Here is a 16,376-nt window from a genome sequence, read left to right as displayed (position 1 = left end):
TGCTCCCTAGCCTGCAATATTGTTAATTGGAGAGCAGCGTTCCCCCCCCAAGCCCTGGGCTGCCCCCCCCCAGGCTACGGCTTCCTGCATTTCACCGACCTTCTTGTTCTTCTTTGGAGTCCTCTGAGCAGACGGTTCCATTTTACATTTTAAAAACGCCTTGCCAAGTTTAACCGCTGACCTTTTCTCCGGTCTCTTCAATTTATTAAAAGCCCATCTTTTCCTCATCCCAGGATCTCAACTGTACCACCCCAAGCATCAACACCCCCCACCCTCCCCTCCCCCGTGAAACCCGGCCCCTTTTTTTTCCCCCGCACATTCTCCTCCCTGGCCAAAGTGCTAAACTGTCCCCACGCCTGGAAATGTGCCCCCAAGGTGACTGCGGTCAAACTCCCGCTCCTGGCAGCAGTCAGGCTAAAGCGGAGAGCGGCCGTCCCTCTTGGCCAGACCACCAACGGCCTCCTCCGAAAGACGGGGCCGCAGTCCACCAGTCTGCCAGGAGGGACCACATATGGGGTTTCGGCTCGCAAGGCCAGCCTGTGGCACAGACACAGCTCCGGCACCCTCCCCCAGGAGAGCCCTCCCTTCGGTTTCAGCTGTGTGTGAAGCACACCAGGCAGTGAGCTCCCCGGCCTCAGAAGGTTCCCTTGAGCGGCCTGGCCTGGCCGGGGCGAATAAAAAAGCCCCCCCGCCCCCCAGTCTTGCAAGTCTCAGGAGGGATCGGGGGCCCCCAGCTCCATCTCCTTGTAGCTGGCCTCCTGCTTGAGTTTGGAGAGGCTTTCCAGGGGCAGCGGGAGGGGGGCGCAGGAGAGAAGCAGGGGGTGCATCTGGAGGAAGGAATTCATGTTCTCCCCCTCGTCCCCGTAGCAGGGCAGCCGGGGGCTCCCGGCATGCACCGCCTGGTGGGCCTTCAGCTCTTTCCTCTGGCCGAAGATGAGGCCGCACTCGGTGCAAGGGTACACCCTCTCCACCGTGTGGGTGAGGTGGTGCGTCCGGAGGTTGCCCTTGTACTTGAAGCTCTTGCCGCACTCCAGGCAGGCGAAGGGGCGCTCGCCGGTGTGGATGCGCCGGTGCTTCATCAGGGTGGTCTTCAGGTTGAAGGTCTTGCCGCACTCCCCGCAGACGAAGGGCCGCTCGCCGGTGTGGATGCGCTGGTGGGTGATGAGGGTGCCCTTCCGGTTGAAGGCCTTGCCGCACTCCAGGCAGGCGAAGGGCTTCTCCCCCGTGTGGATGCGCTGGTGCTTGATCAGCTCCCCGTTGTGGCTGAAGCACTTCCCGCAGTCGGCGCAGGCGAAGGGCCGCTCCCCGGTGTGGATGCGCTGGTGCCGCGTGAGGTCCCCGTTGCGGCTGAAGCTCTTGCCGCACTCGGAGCAGCCGAAGGGCCGGTCGCCCACGTGGATCTTCTGGTGCAGGATGAAGGTCTTCTTGGCGCAGAAGCCCTTGCCGCACTCCCCGCAGACGAAGGGCCGCTCCCCCCGGTGGATCTTCTGGTGGGTGATGAAGTTGGCCTTGCGGTTGAAGGCCTTGCCGCACTCCGGGCAGGCGAAGGGCTTCTCCCCCGTGTGGATGCGCTGGTGGAGGATGAAGGTCTGCTTGGAGCAGAAGCTCTTGCCGCAGACGTTGCACTCGAAGGGCTTCTCCCCCGTGTGGATGCGCAGGTGGCGCATCAGGTCCCCCTTCTGGCTGAAGCTCTTCCCGCACTCGGTGCAGGGGAATGGCTTCTCCCCCGTGTGCACCCGCAGGTGGGTGATCAGGTTCCCCCGGTGCTGGAACCGCTTGGCGCAGACACTGCAGGCAAAGGGCCTCTCCGCCGCGTGGCTCTTGGGCCGCCTGGCTGGCTCCGGGGCAATCCGGGTTGGTGGGCACAGCTTCCCCCTGGGAGTGGGGGACCCTCCGGGAACAGTCGGCCCACTGGAGCCCCGGAAGGAGGACGCTGCCGCCCTCTTCCCGTCCTCCGTTTGCTTATCTGCAGCTTCTGGTGAGCGCCGACTCGGCTCCACGTGGCCGTCTGCGGGAGGAAAAGAGGAGACACGGCAGGAGGGCCATGGTGACCCCGGGCCAGACAGGGGAGGCAGCCGGAGCCCAAAGGCTTGCTCCAGCAGCCCGTGAAACACCCTCCTGGCTAGCGCACATGGCCCCACCTCCTCTGTGGGCCTGGGTTCAGAACGACCTCTTTTTCAAATCATTTACAAAATACCAGAGCCCGCCCCCAGGAGAGGGGAAACGCTGTGTGCCAACGACACCTTTACAACTGGGTAAGCAAGTCAAATCTCAATTATTTCTACAGGCCTACATTCAAAGTCTTTCTTGGAAGGAAACCCAAAGCAGAAAAACAGACACATTATTACTGACCCTTCCCTCTGATTCCAGCCATCGGATACCCGTGACAGATCTTGGCCAGAGAGCCACGGAACAGAAAGTGGCCGTGCTCAAACAGACCACGGCTTCTGCCACCGTTCCCCAGCAGCCACCCAAGTGGATCTGTGGCCTCAGAGAACTGTGGGAAAACCAATCCCAAAATCCTCGGAGGAGGAGGAAGAAGAAGAAGAAGAAGAAGAGATTGGATTTATACCCCCCGCCCTTCACTACGCAAAGGTGTCTCAGAGTGGCTTACAATCTCCTTCCCTTCCTCTCCCCACAACAGACACCCCCTGTGTGGTCGGTGGGGCTGAGAGAGCTCTGACAGAACTGGCCTTGAGATAACTGGCCTCTGACAGGACTATGGCTTGCCCAAGGTCATCCAGCAGCTGCATGTGGAGGAGGAGTGGGGAATCAAACCTGGTCCTCCCAGATTAGAGTCCGCGCACTTAACCACTCCACCAAACTGGGGAGAAACAAACACTGGCTCATCTCCTGAGCCCTCCTTGGCCCAGCCGGAGGCCTTCTTAGCCTTCCCCAGCCAACGAGGCACTTCCTGCTGCCGAAGGAAGGACGCTCGGGCTACTCAGAAAACCTTTCAGGGAAGCCCCTTCCGGAGGCGGTCAAGAGACCCCAGCTCCCTCCCTCCCACGCACTTTTCCTCCTGGATGCTTCTGCTTTTCCTCTACAGCAACCCTGAACTCAGTACTCAGCTATGCCAGGAAGAGAGCTCACCCTCCAGAAGGATGCCGGGAGATCCTGTCTGGCCAGAGCGGCACCCAAGGCCTTCCTCCTCCTCCTCCTCTTCCGGCTCCATCTTCACAATCACGTCAGGCCTGATGTCCGCTGCACGAACAGGGGAGCAAATTGTCAGAGGCAGTCAGTGGAGCAGTCCAAGGTTGCGGGGGGGGAGGCTCAGATGGACCCCTGCTGCTTCACTAGCTCAAGAAGAGCCATGTGGGCAGGGCTATTTTGGGGCAGAAACGCACCAGAACGGCGTTCCGGCTGGCTTCCAAGTTGGCCACACCTACAGCCACAACCTCCCAGACGGGGAAGGGAAAGAAAGGCATCCTAAACATGTCTGGGTTCCCTGCCCGATCTTCTCTAAGTGTCCTGTGGCCGCGGGGCACTTAGAGAAAATCAGGTAGGGAACCCAGGCATGTCTGCCTTCCTGCCCTTCCCTTCGCTTCTCCAGCCAGCTCGCCGCAGCGGGTTGGCTGGGGAGGGGAAGGGGAAGCGGGCAGACATTTCCCCCCCTTTTCTCGTGAGCCGCGCCGCTTTTGCGGAGAAACTTGGGGGGGGGGGTTAAATGGAGTGCCCTAATATGGGGTGTGCCCTAATAGGTTAATGAGCTGCACTCCCAGCAGTGTGGCCTACTATGCTAATGAGTTTGTGCTGTTGGGTGTGGCCTATTATGCTAATGAGTTCCTGCTGGGCTTTTTCTACCAAAAAAGCCCTGCATGTGGGGAAGCTGCACCAAGCCCAGACGCCCCACTAAAGGCCGGCCCGACTCTGGCCTGGACAGATGCTGCTGGTGACTGAGGGTGGGGTGACCACAGCTCCCCCTTGAACCGTAGCCCTGCAGCTCAGGGCTGATGGGTCGCCTGCCCATGCTCATGGTCATCTTGGGGGTCACGATCCGGGGGGCTAGCCCACGTGGCCTCCCCCGGCACCCCCCTCACGTCTGTGTGGCTGGGTGGGAGGTCAGGATGCCGGAGGAAGTAACCAGAATGGACCGGGGGAGGGTGCGGAGGGGGCTGCGTCGGAGGCTCCCTCTCCAGACACCCCCACAACTCAGCCCGTTTGTGATGTCTGACACTGAGCCCCAAAGGCCGTGGGCAAAGCTCCAACGCTCTCTGGAAGCGCAAGAGGTGTGCCGGCAGAGGCTCACCACCACAGTTGCCGCGTGCCCCCTGAGTGGGCATCCTGAAGGCCCCCTTGCAGAGAGTGGGCGGGGGGGGAGGGGGCTGACTCACAGGCATCAGCGTCATCGCTGGATTCGCCCTCGCTGCCACCCCAGGGACGTTCCTCGTACGAATCATCCTCCGGCTCAGTCTTGATCGTCACCTCCTTCTTGATGTCTGAAACAGAACACAGCAGAAGTATTAACGTGACCCAGTAGACAAAAGCAAAAACGACATCTTGGGGCCTCCTTACAGCAACAGACAATTTGCACGATCTGCAGTGGTCTAGTCGACAACACATTCCTTATGCATTAAAATAGCTATGCGTCACCTTCTATAGAGCCAGGTGTTGCTTTTCTCAAACGCTTTACAGTTGCTAAAAGTTTGTATAATGGGCCATGGATAGTAACTGCACAAATTCTCCGAATTATTCTGGTAACGAATATCCAAAGTGTAAGGATGTGTGTCACGTCCATCAAAGTTAGTAGTCAAGTTGATACTGGATATTCATTACCATTATACATTCAGTTCTGGATGTGTGTTATTGTACAATAGGAATATTGACCACTGAGGAAGGCCCAAAGGGGCCGAAACGCGTATGGTCTATTGGTCAAAAGTTTTACCCATCAATTGGACATGTATAACTAGCAGCTCCGAATGTTATAAGCTCTAAGAGTCAGATATTTGGACTATTTCTTTTAACCTTATGTATGTTTTATTTATGTGTACACCACAATAAATATTTGTATTTTTACAACAATTTATTTGTTAGCTTGACCCTCTTAGATCACAGCTACATTTTGGGTTGAGCTCCCCCCCCCTTTTTCTCTCTCGGTTTTTGACATTCACACCATCCTGACTAACTCCCCCCTGCAAACTCTGTTTCCTCTCCTGAGACTGACTGTGCAGCCTCCCATTTTGGATTAAAGGGGGGGGGGACGATAACACACGGGCAACGGGAAGTATCAGGGAGGGGGCCGCAGAGGTAGTAACATGGGGGGGGAGGCAAGGAGTGCTGCTGGAGAGTAAGGCTCACACACACACACCCAGCCGATTTCTGGCCTTCTCCACAGGCTACAGGGACAGGACACTTGCTTCCTGAGGTAAACCTGAAAGTGTCGGTTCACAAGCGATGCTCTGGTGAGGACAGGCAGGCCCCGCCCAGCCCCGCCACAAGCTGAGGGAACCATGTGGGAGCGGTGGCACAGTGGGTATATCCCACTGTCTTAACATCTGAACTGTGTTAGTTCGAGCCCCGCGCTGGTGTGAGCAGCCAGCCTGTTGTCCCCAGCTCATCGTCCACCCGGCGATTCGAAAGCTTCAGCGAGTAGATAAAATGGGAACCACTCCTTAGAGAGCGTGGGCACGCCAATCTCCCTTGTGGGAGGGTGTTAGCTGATGGTCGGACGTCCTGGTCGAGGTTCAGAAAAGGTGAAACAGCTTCTCGGCTACAAAAGAACGCCTGCAATGGATGTTCCGGCCAGGCGGTGGCAGTGTGGCGATTGATATACAGGTCCTGAGGCCTGGCCAACAAGCAGCCGTGTGGGAAAATGACGGAGCCAGCCAGAAGACGTCTACACCGGGCAGTGACGGCGCGTGCAATTAAAGTGAATATATGTTGTCTTCCCTATCCCCTACGAACATTGTTAGTCCCTTGTCTATATATGGACGATTAATAAATAAATGCAAAGAAAGGCGGCCAAAGGCAGGGTGTGGCAGACAGTGACCTGCCTGAAAGGTGGCGGTGGGTGGGTGCATTTGGGGCCTGGCGCACTCTGACCCCCACCCCCCAGGAATGAGCTAGGCTGCTCTCGGCAGCGGACACCAGGCCCCCCATAGCTCCCCACCCCGGGAAGGGCCAAAGCGGTCCTGACGGAAGGGGCCGCCCTCCTTCTCCTCACCCCTAAGTGACATTCGACTACCACCCTGCGGCCCTCGCTGCCGCTGAGCCCGAATGGGCACCGATCCTGGCCACGAAGGAAGGGTGCAGAGAGCCTCTCCCAGGTACACAGCCCAGCGTCCTCCCTGGAGCCCCCCCCCCGGGCACTCTGCCTCGGTGTGCCAGGCAAGTCCACGTGAGGCACAAGCGCAGCTCACCAGTCACGGGGTGAAGCAGGGTCTCCCCCTCCAGCTCCGCCGGGCCCCGTGGGCGCCCAATGGACACTTCTTCCTCTGGCTCCGCCTTCACGGCAACCTCTAGGGCGGCCCAGCCTGTGGGGCAAGGAGGAGGAAGTGACAAGCGGCAGGATCCGTCAGGCACCGTTCACCCGCCACACGTTTCCTGGCCCCAGCCACGTCACATCCAGGGTTCCCTCTCAGCTGAGTCAGTGTGAGCTAGGTCAGAGTTCTTTAGCCTCCGGCTCACACATTTTTGTCTCGGCTCAGGAAGGACGGCTCCAGAGCAAGCTAATTTATGCAGCAGCCAAATCGCTCACTCACAACTTTAGTGCCAGCAGCTCACAAAGTAGAAGAGAAGAAGAGGAGATTGGATTTATACACCACCCTTCACTACCCAAGGGAGTCCCAGAGTGGCTTATGAACTCTTTTCCCTTCCCCTCCCTGCAACAGACACCCTCGGAGGTAGGTGGGGCTGAGAGAGCTCTGACAGAACCTGCTCATTTTTCAAGAACAGCTCTTATCAGAACTACGGCTTGCCCAAGGTCACCCAGCCAGGTGCAAATGGAGGAGTGGGGAATCAAACCCAGTTCTCCCAGATTAGAGCCCGCGCACTTAACCACGACACCAAACTGGTGTGAGAATTTTTGCTCACAAGACTCCACAGCTTAGAGGGAGCATTGGTCACTCACACCCTCAGACTGTGGGATGAAAACCCCAGCTGAACGGGGCATTCACTAGGGCCTTGTGTGCCAGTCTGGCCGCTAGCTCAGCCCCCCCTCTACAGCAGAGAGGCCATGCGCTGCTGCATTTGAAAGCGCCGCCCCAGCATGCCCACGGCATGTGAGGGAGCAGCGGAAGCACACTGCGCATACCCATCCCTCCGCCGCTGAGCGAGAGCGTCCACAGGGGGCAACAAAGCGCCTTCACCTGCAAGGACCCCCCCCCGGCAGCTCAAGGGAAAAGGCTGTGCGGTTTTTGCCGGGCGGGGAGGATTTCATTTTGCACATAGGACTAGCAGAACAGGGAGACTGTGGCACTGCCTGACTGCCAGGGCATCCCCTGCGGAGGGTGGGGCGGGGCTGGGGGCTGACCTGCCACTGTGCCGAAGGCTCCCCCTGGACAAGGAAGTGGCTCAGCCACCCCCCCCCCTTTGCTCACACCCTGTACATTGTGAAGAGAGTTGCAGGGTGGGGCAAAAATGAGACCACCGCCTCCACCCCCCACCCCCCGCGACACTGCCAGTCAGCCAGCTGGGAAGGAAGACGGTGCCGTTCTTTCCCCTGGAGAAAGAAGAGGCGTCCCCCTTCCCTTCCAGCCCACGGCAGACAGGGGCCCCACCCAGAGAAGGGGAGCTGCACTGCATTCTGGGGAACGGGGAGGGCAAGGCCTCTCTCGACTGGCCCTCCCCCCTTCACTGAGACCCACAGCCAACCATCTAGGTTCGAGTCCAGCAGCTCCCTGGAGCCTGAGGACAAGGCCTTCCGGGCGTGAAGCTCCCAGAGTCAACACTCTCTTCCTCGGAGCACCGGGCACCAGGGGCACGGCAGAGAGGGGATGAGAGAATCCGTGCCCTCGGATCCTTTCCGGCTGCTTCCCTTCCCACCTCTGGTGGGGCCGATGTGTGGCCCAGGCAAGGCTCCCTCTGAGCTGTGGAGTCTTGTGAGCCAAAATTCTCCTTTGTGAACTCCTGGCATTAAAGCTGTTAATTTGGCTGCTGCATCACTCAGCTTGCTAGTCTGGAGCCCTCCTTCCTGAGCTGAGACAAAACTGTGTGAGCCGGAGGCTAAGAAACTGTGAGCTGGCTCACACGAACCCTGCTTAGAGGGAACACTGATCAGGAGCAAGGCTCCCTCTGAGCTGTGGAGTCTTGTGAGCCAAAGTTCTCCTTTGTGGGCTGCTGGCCTTAAAGTTGTGAGTGGGCGACTGGGCTGCTGCATCAATCAGTTGGCTCCGGAGCCATCCCTTCCTGAGCGAAGACAAAAATGAGTGAGCCAGAGGCTAAGAAACTGTGAGCTGGCTCACACGAACCCTGCTTAGAGGGAACACTGATCAGGACTGGGTTAACATCACTCCGTTCACTTGGAAGACAGACCAACCCCCCTCCCCCCCCCAGCGTCCGTCACATGACCCTCTGCTTCCAGCCCATCTCACCGGAGCCCCCAGATCCCAGGATGACCCCAAAGCAGTGGCTCTCCGGCGACCCACCCCTCTGCAGGGAGCCCACCACCCACCTGGGCGGGAGGCGTCGGGAGTCCTGTCCTCCATCTCCTCCGGAGAGTCCTGGCCACGGGGCCCTTCCGCACCCTCCTCTCTGACCGGCCCCTGGGGCTTCATGTCAGCGGCACCCCCTGTCCAGGGAAGAACGCATCGAATGAGAGACCCCCTCACCTGCGGCTCTGCAACCCCAGCGGCCCGGCTCTGGACCTCCCCTCGGGGCCCACAACACCAGAATGGAGCCCACCGGTCCAACACAGACTTGGTGCCAGTCAGCAGCTCAGCCCCGGAATTCGGGGAGCGCATCCCCGGGAACCAGGCGGCCATCCGGACAGCCACATTCCCACACCCGCCGGCGCTCTTCCCTTGCTTTGCTTCCCCTCGTCTCTATAGGGGGGTGGACGCAGGAAGCCTCACCTGGGTGGGGGAGGGGGACGGGGAGCCTGCGCATCCCTGAACCACTGCGGGAGAGGGGAACGGGAGAGGGGAACGAAGAAACAAAGCCAGAACATAGTTCTGTGACTGGGGCGTCCTCCTGAGAGCATTTTGATTAAGTTGGAGGACAGGGGAACGCCCAGCCACATGATCAGGTGGGAGCAGGGGAGATGGGTAGCCTGCCACGTGGGGTCTCCATGGGAGCCACACAGCCTTGTAAGCAGTGGAGCGAAACCACAGCACCGAGACATCCCAACTGTCTATGTGGAGACCTTCGGGAAGGAGGAGGAGGAGGCAGAAGAAGAAGAGGAAGAAGAGGAGGAGGAGATTGGATTTATACCCTGCCCTTCACTTGGAGTCTCAGAGCAGCTTACAAACTCCTTTCCCTCCCCCTCCCCACAACAGACACCCTGGGAGGTAGGCGGGGCTGAGAGAGCTCTTGACAGAAATTGCTCTTTTTCAAGAACAGCTCTTATCAGAACTACGGCTTGCCCAAGGTCATCCAGTGGGGGAATCAAACCTGGTTCTCCCAGATTAGAGTCCGCGCACTGAACCACTACACCAAACTGGCTCCAGAAGCCTTTAGCAGCAGGGACATCAGTCACCGGAGGGAAGTTACTCATCCTGATGAAGTGGCGGGGGGGAGGTTTTGAAAAGGAAGAAAGTTTTTTCTGAACTCCTGAATCAGATCAGATCACTGAACAAATGGACCATTTGTTTATATGTTGTCGAAGGCTTTCACAGCCGGAGTTCATTAGTTGCTGTAGAGTTCCTGGGCTGTATGGCCGTGGTCTTGGCATTGTAGGACCTGACGTTTTGCCAGCAGTTGTGACTGGCATCCTCAGAGGTATAACACAGAATGATGGAGTACTCTCTGTGTCAAGGTTTATACTTTTATACATTTGTTTATACTTTCCAGTTTGGTGTAGTGGTTAAGTGTGCGGACTCTAATCTGGGAGAACCGGGTTTGATTCCCCACTTCTCCTCCACTTGCAGCTGCTGGATGACCTTGGGCAAGCCGTAGTTCTGACAAGAGCTGTTCTTGAAAAAGAGCAGTTTCTGTCAAGAGCTCTCTCAGCCCCACCCACCTCACAGAGTGTCTGTTGTGGGGAGGGGAAGGGAAAGGAGTTTGTAAGCCGCTCTGAGACTCCAAGTGAAGGGTGGGGTAGAAATCCAATCTCTTTTTCTTCTTCTATATTCCTTTTTGTGATGCATTTTTAAGACAAGTCATGTTGGTTGTGATTAATTCTGTTTTTTAGGAAATGAAACCGAAAATATGAAGTGGTCACAGACTGGGCATCCCTATTTGGCAAGCAAGGCAGCCTCCCGCCCCATGCAGGGAGAGGGTGCTGAGTGAGGAGGGGCATATGGTCAGGATCCGGGGCCCTGAGAGGCGGCGGTGAGTGGCAGAAGCGGCATTCACCCCCCACTCCCTACCAGGGTGGTTTGTGTGTGGCTTCCACTCAAGCAAAGAGACGTCTCGTTATCATGTGGCTGTTTTCTGGCAACACCTCCTCCTCACAGGGAGTCTTTCAGACTACCCTACCTGGAGATGCTAAGGAGCAAACCTGGAACCTTCAACTTCCAAAGCAGGTGAGCCACAGTCCTCCTCGCCACTCACCTGTGACATGTGTTGCCGCTTCATGTCCCGCGTCCCGAACATTTCCCCTGCATCTCCTGGAACGCTCTTTCCCAGTGGCACCTCGCGCCCTGATCCACTCCCAGTGGCACTTCTGGGGTCAGGTGGACAGGCACCGACCATGCTGCAGGGAGGGGGGGGGAAAGGAACAGTCCTCGTCCCAGTTAATGTTTGTCATGGCTTTTAAAAATTAATTTATTATTATTTATTTAAATTTATAACCCGCCCTCCCCGCGAACGGGCTCAGGGCGGCATACAGATGGGGCCAATGCCCAATACATAAAACATTAAAACTGCATTTTAAAAACATTCAATATAACATAGGTGCTCTCCACAATAACTAATAAGGGAACAGATGATGTCATCAGGATGGTATCCTTAGTGGCCACAGCTCCACGCAGTACCACCATTTTAGCGCTCACGGTGAGTTGGTAATAAAGGGCTAGGACAGATCGTAATAGTCGTAGACAGATGGTAACAGTCGTGGCAGCTCCTACTCAAAGGCCGGGCGGAAGAGCTCCGTCTTGCGTGGAACTGTGCAAGGTCTGTGCAAAAGCAAAAGTTTGCTTTTGTAGTATGCATGGGAATATAATGATTTTTCTTTTCAGATTATTCATATTTCTCTGGTTTTATAGATTGTTTTCATAAGTAAGATTTTATTAGGATGTAATGAAGGCCTATTAAATAGTAGGCCTTTCCCTTGTAGGTTAGAGTATCTTTCTAGCTGATGCTAGCAGACAAGAAAACTACATTCTTTTGGTATAGAAGACAGGTATAGAGTTCATAGAGTATTTTTAGTATGTTTAGGGCAAAACATGGCAGTGTCTGGGTCAAAAGGGATTTTATCTTCGTATCAGGGAAAAAACACTTTTTTGTTTGGGTATGAAGAATCCTTGGCCAATGTTATTCAGGTTAGGTTACGTAAACATTTTAAGATATGTAGGCAAACCTTTCTTCATATTTGACCCATGAGCGGACTATTACTCCAATGATGCACTGTCCTTCATGACCAATTATGATCTTTGAATGTTATCTTTTTGATTATGTCACTCCAGGTATAAAATTTCATGTATTTCCTGATTGTGAGCAGAAAGCAGTCAATTTTTGATAGGCTAAGTTTGACCTAACGGTTTTCAGTTGTTTTAACTGCAATTAAAATCAATGAACATTCCTCCTCATTTTGACTTCTCTTTTTGACTGGAGATCTACTTGTATGACACTTTAGATAAACGGATAAAGCAGGCAGAGAACTGCTGAGATGAAGATCCAAAGGCAGGCATGGCTGGGAGGGTGTGGCCCCTACTTGGGGCGACACCGGGCAAGGCACCAGATGACCCGTGAGCGTCCGAGGACTCACCAGGTGAAGCATGTCGGGCAGAAGAGCTGCTTGCCGTGCGGCCCCTGTGCCAGTTCCCGACCCTCCAGGCAGACGTAGCACGCAACAGCCTCCCGTGTAACATTGGCCCTCACTCAGGGCTCACCAAGGACCAGGAGAGCACCACCAAACGGTGGGATTTCAGGCCTGCAAGGAGGGGAAAGAAGAAGTCGTAAAAGCACCGCGCCCCTTTGCAGAGAGAGAGAGAGAGAGAGAACATCACAGCTGCCCACGCAGGAGAGTAATTTAGCCAGAAAGGCAGACTCCTGCCTTACACTTGGGATCCTGATGGGCCACTTTTACTGAAGCTGCGGAGAAGCACAGTCCAGCTTGGGGCACCTTCCATCTATTTCCTACAGCTGCTTTCTTCACTTGACCTTGCAATTAAGTTAAGTGCGCCGACTCTACTCTGGGAGATGCCTTCGGCAGCGAGGCAGAGCCGGGGGCCCCCCAGCCGCCCCGCCAGGAGGAGAGGCCCTTCGTCTGCCCCACCTGCGGGGAGAGCTTCAGCTGGAGGGAAAGCCTGCAGGTGCACCAGAGGACTCACGCGCCGGACAGGGGCCACGCCTGCCCCGTCTGCGGGAAGACCTTCAGCCGCCACGGGAACCTCCTCATCCACCAGCGGCTGCACACGGGGGAGCTCCCCTTCTCCTGCCCCGACTGCGACCGCAGCTTCCCCAGCAGGGCCAGCCTCGTGGTGCACAGCCGCTTCCACCAGCGAGGCAGGCCCTTCCCCTGCCCGCAGTGCGGCCGCACCTTCGGATCCAAGGACAAGCTCGTGGCACACCAAGCGGCCCACGGCAAGGAGGAGCGGCCGATCAAGCAGGAGGCGGAGCCGTAGCCCCTCTGCCAGGGAGGGCCCGGCCGCGGGACAGCTCCCTTGACGGAACTTTTGCCCTTCGGTCAGTACTATGCATACCTCAGACCAACTCTCCTTCTGAGTCTCTCCACTGGAGCTTTGCATTGGGTGCCTTTGTGGGTGGGTGCGTGCGCCCCTCTGTGTCTCTGCCGCTGTGCTTGGGTGTTGCTGGGGAACTTGTGTGGTGTGTGTGAGAGTGTGGGCCACTGGTGGTGACTTGGGTTCAAATCCTGCTAAGCCATGAACCACCCTAGACTGTTTGTTCTCTCCCAATCTAATTTCCTCCGCAGGAAAGGGGCAAGGATAACGCAGCACAACCCCTTAGCCCTGGCCCCGTTCCTAGGAGTTCAGGGCAGTTTGAACTGCGGCTGGTATCCCAAATGCTGCTGCACCGCAGAGCTGCACCCAAACGCAGAGCCAGTTCGGTGTCGTGGTTAAATGCGCGGACTCTAATTTGGGAGAACAGCTTTGATTCCCCCACGCCTCCACTCGCAGCTGCTGGATGACCTTGGGCAAGCCGTAGTTCTGATAAGAGCTGTTCTTGAAGAAGAGCAGTTTCTGTCAAGAGCTCTCTCAGCCCCGCCTACCTCACAGGGTGTCTGTTGTGGGGAGGGGAAAGGAAAGGAGTTTGTAAGCCGCTCCGAGACACCTTCGGGTAGTGAAGGGCGGCGGGGTGTGTGTGTTAAATCCAATCTCTTCTTCCTCGACACGGGGCCACTGCAGGTTTAAATCCAATCTCTTCTTCTTCTTCGACACGGGGCCACTGCTGGACTGGCCATTTAATTCTCAGTCCCTTTCTGAATGCCCAGCATAGGAGGTCGGCCTTCTTCAGCCGCTCTGAGACTCCAAGTGAAGGGCGGGGTAGAAATCCAATCTCTCCTTCTTCTTCTTCTTCTCAGCAGGTGATCAAGCCGGTCCCTGTTGGAATTGCCTCGTCTTCTGTGAGACAGGAGACAAAACCAGAGCAATCCCAGAAATACCAGGGCCTTTCATGCTCCAGACAGAGCCTGGACGACTCCCGGTTCCGCACTGCCTCACACTGGTTCGAGGCTCTGGGCTAGGCCGAGGCCTCTCACAGAACAGCCACCGAGAACAGCAGGCGAAACAGCAACGGCCAGGCCTGGTGGCCACGACTGTGCTTTTAAGACGGGCCTTCGTTATTTCTCCGATTTTACATTCTACACCCCCCACACACACCGCCAGACAGGCTTGTTGAATAAAACCCCCGTGGTTACATCAAAGGGGAAGGGCTTAATTTCGGAAGGGAATCCCCCCCCAGCTAGGACGCTTCACTATATTCTGTTCACTTCTACACAGAGGAAGGAGTCCAAATGGATGCTGGGTGGGGAAGGGGCTCTGTCTTCTTGGTGTTTTTGGGGGGGGTTCAACAGTGGGAGGGCTCCTAGTGTCCTGGCCCCACTGGTGGACCTCCTGATGGCACCTGGTATTTCTGGCCACTGTGTGACACAGAGTGTTGGACTGGATGGGCCTTTGGCCTGATCCAACATTGGCGTCTCTGTTCTTATATAACACCGCCAGGGGTTTCTCAAACAGCTGTGTGGTCCCCACTGATGACGCCTCCAGACACTCACAAACCCCGAAACGGATCTCATCAGACCCAACAAGGAGCAGTTTAAGTGTCACCAAGCATGTGACTTTGAAACATGGAGGTCCACCTCATCTACGGGGGAAGGGAAAAAACCAGCTCCTCGTTGCCCCCCCCGGCCCCTCCATCCACTTGCTCACCCCATCCGCTGGCATGCCTTTCAAACAGACGGGTCGCGTGGATATATGCGTGAAGGTGCCTTATACTGAACCAGCCCTGTACATCAAGGTCCCTACGGTCTACTCTTCCTGGCAGGGGCTCTCCAGGGTCACAGGTGGAGAAAGGTCTTTCCTACCACCGAGGGCTTCATGTTTTAACAGGTGCCACCAGGGATCACTGCAGACGGTGACAGCAGCCATGAAATTAAAAGACGCCTGCTCCTTGGGAGGAAAGCGATGGCAAACCTAGACAGCATCATAAAAAGTAGAGACATCACCCTGCCAACAAAAGTCCGTATGGTCAAAGAAATGGTATTCCCAGTAGTCATGTATGGCTGCGAGAGTTGGACCATAAGGAAGACTGAGCGCTGAAGAATAGATTCTTTTGAACTATGGTGCTGGAGAAGACTCTTGAGAATCCCCTGGACTGCAAGGAGATCAAATCAGTCAATCCTAAAAGAAATCCACCCCGACTGTTCCCTGGAAGGCCAGATAATGAAACTGAAGCTCAAATACTTTCGCCACCCAATGAGCAGGGAGCACTCACTGGAGAAGAAGGCCCCGATGCTGGGAAAGATTGAAGGTCAAAGAAGAAGAAGGGGACGGTAAAGGACGAGATGGTCAGACAGTGTCATAGATGCAATGAACATGAAGTTGAGCAAACTTCGGAGCACGATGGAAGACAGGAGGGCCTGGCGTGATCTGGTCCATGGGGTCGCAAAGAGTCGGACTCGACTGTGCAACTGAACAACCACCACCACCACCAGGGATTGAACTTGGGACCTTGTGCACACAGAGCTGATGCCCAACCATTCTGCTGCGGCTCCTCCAACTCTGTCTGTCCCATGGGCTGAGAATGCAATAAAAGCCACCCGGTCAAGCTCAGGAAGGCCTGAGTTCCCCTGGCCAGCAGTCAGCGCCGGCACTACCCTCTGCCTTCCCAGCCAGGGTTCCCTCTAAGCTGAGTGAGTGTGAGCTAGCTTACAGTTTCTTAGCCTCCAGCTCACACATTTTTGTCTTGGCTCCAGAGCAAACTGATTGATGCAGCAGCAAAATGGCTCGCTCACAACTTTAATGCCAGGAGCTCCCAAAGTGGGATTTCTGCTCACGAGACTCCACCGCTCAGAGGGAGCCTTCCTTCCTTCCTTCCTTCCTTCCTTCCTTCCTTCCTTCCTCCCTCCCTCCCTGTGTTCCCTCTAAGCTGAGTGAGTGTGAGCTGGCTCCCAGTGTTTTAGCCTCCGGCTCACACATTTTTTGTCTTAGCTCGGGAAGGAGGGCTCCGGAGCAAACTAATTTCTGCAGCAGCCAAATGGCTCGCTCACAACTTGAAGGCCAGGAGCTCACAAAAGTAGGATTTCTGCTCAGGAGACTCCACGGCATAGAGGGAGCACTGGACCAGGGCAAAGCACCTCTGTTCGTCTCTGGCCGTGACAAGCCCAGGTAACGACCTGGGATCCCAGCCACCGTGCAGGATCCTCAGTCTGGGCCTCGAATACTGACCCTGGTTCCAGAGGGCAGCCGTGCCTTGTTGTCGGGCTGCAGTGGAAGAGCTGGGTTCGAGTGCAGGAGCACCTGAAGAGGCCAACGAGGCGGGGGGGGTGCCTCCCTCCCTGGGAAGGACTCTCAGAAGCTCCCCGCCGCCGGCTCTCCGGCCTCCGTGCTCTCTGCGAGCCCTTCCGCAAGGTCAGCCCTTCCTGGGGAGGGCCGAGC

General features: G+C 56.3%; 2 protein-coding genes across 2 annotated transcripts in view; both read right to left on the bottom strand.

Annotated features, from left to right (window-relative positions):
• Window positions 1–398: 398 nt before the first annotated feature.
• LOC107107534 (gastrula zinc finger protein XlCGF57.1-like) lies at window positions 399–12,187 on the bottom strand. The gene is made up of 7 exons (XM_015407846.1): window positions 12,026–12,187; window positions 10,651–10,792; window positions 8,612–8,728; window positions 6,360–6,473; window positions 4,335–4,439; window positions 3,094–3,204; window positions 399–2,008 (listed from the first exon to the last, which is right to left on the bottom strand). The coding sequence occupies exons 3-7, from the start codon at window positions 8,712–8,714 to the stop codon at window positions 711–713; spliced, it is 1,731 nt and encodes a 576-aa protein (XP_015263332.1). The 5' UTR covers window positions 8,715–8,728; window positions 10,651–10,792; window positions 12,026–12,187; the 3' UTR covers window positions 399–710.
• A 1,610-nt stretch (window positions 12,188–13,797) lies between these two features.
• The window catches only part of LOC107107528 (zinc finger protein 316-like), an 18,457-nt gene continuing 15,878 nt past the window's right edge, over window positions 13,798–16,376 (bottom strand). Inside the window, exon 7 of the mRNA XM_015407839.1 lies at window positions 13,798–13,841. Coding sequence (XP_015263325.1) covers window positions 13,798–13,841 — 44 coding nt within the window. The remainder of the gene's footprint in view (window positions 13,842–16,376) is intronic.

This window comes from Gekko japonicus, unplaced genomic scaffold (assembly GCF_001447785.1).
Source record: "Gekko japonicus isolate JY-2015 unplaced genomic scaffold, Gekko_japonicus_V1.1 scaffold3446, whole genome shotgun sequence".
Taxonomy (NCBI): Eukaryota; Metazoa; Chordata; class Lepidosauria; order Squamata; family Gekkonidae; genus Gekko; species Gekko japonicus.
This window is presented reverse-complemented; position numbering and strand designations above follow the sequence as displayed.

Excerpts from the sequence above, each read along its gene's own strand:
- LOC107107534 (XM_015407846.1), bottom strand. The coding sequence starts at position 8,714 with ATGAAGCCCCAGGGGCCGGTCAGAGAGGAGGGTGCGGAAGGGCCCCGT. Across the intron at positions 6,474-8,611 it reads TCCCGACGCCTCCCGCCCAG|GCTGGGCCGCCCTAGAGGTT; the intron begins GTGGGTGGTGGG and ends CTTGCCCCACAG. Across the intron at positions 3,205-4,334 it reads CAGCGATGACGCTGATGCCT|CGGACATCAGGCCTGACGTG; the intron begins GTGAGTCAGCCC and ends CTGTTCGTGCAG.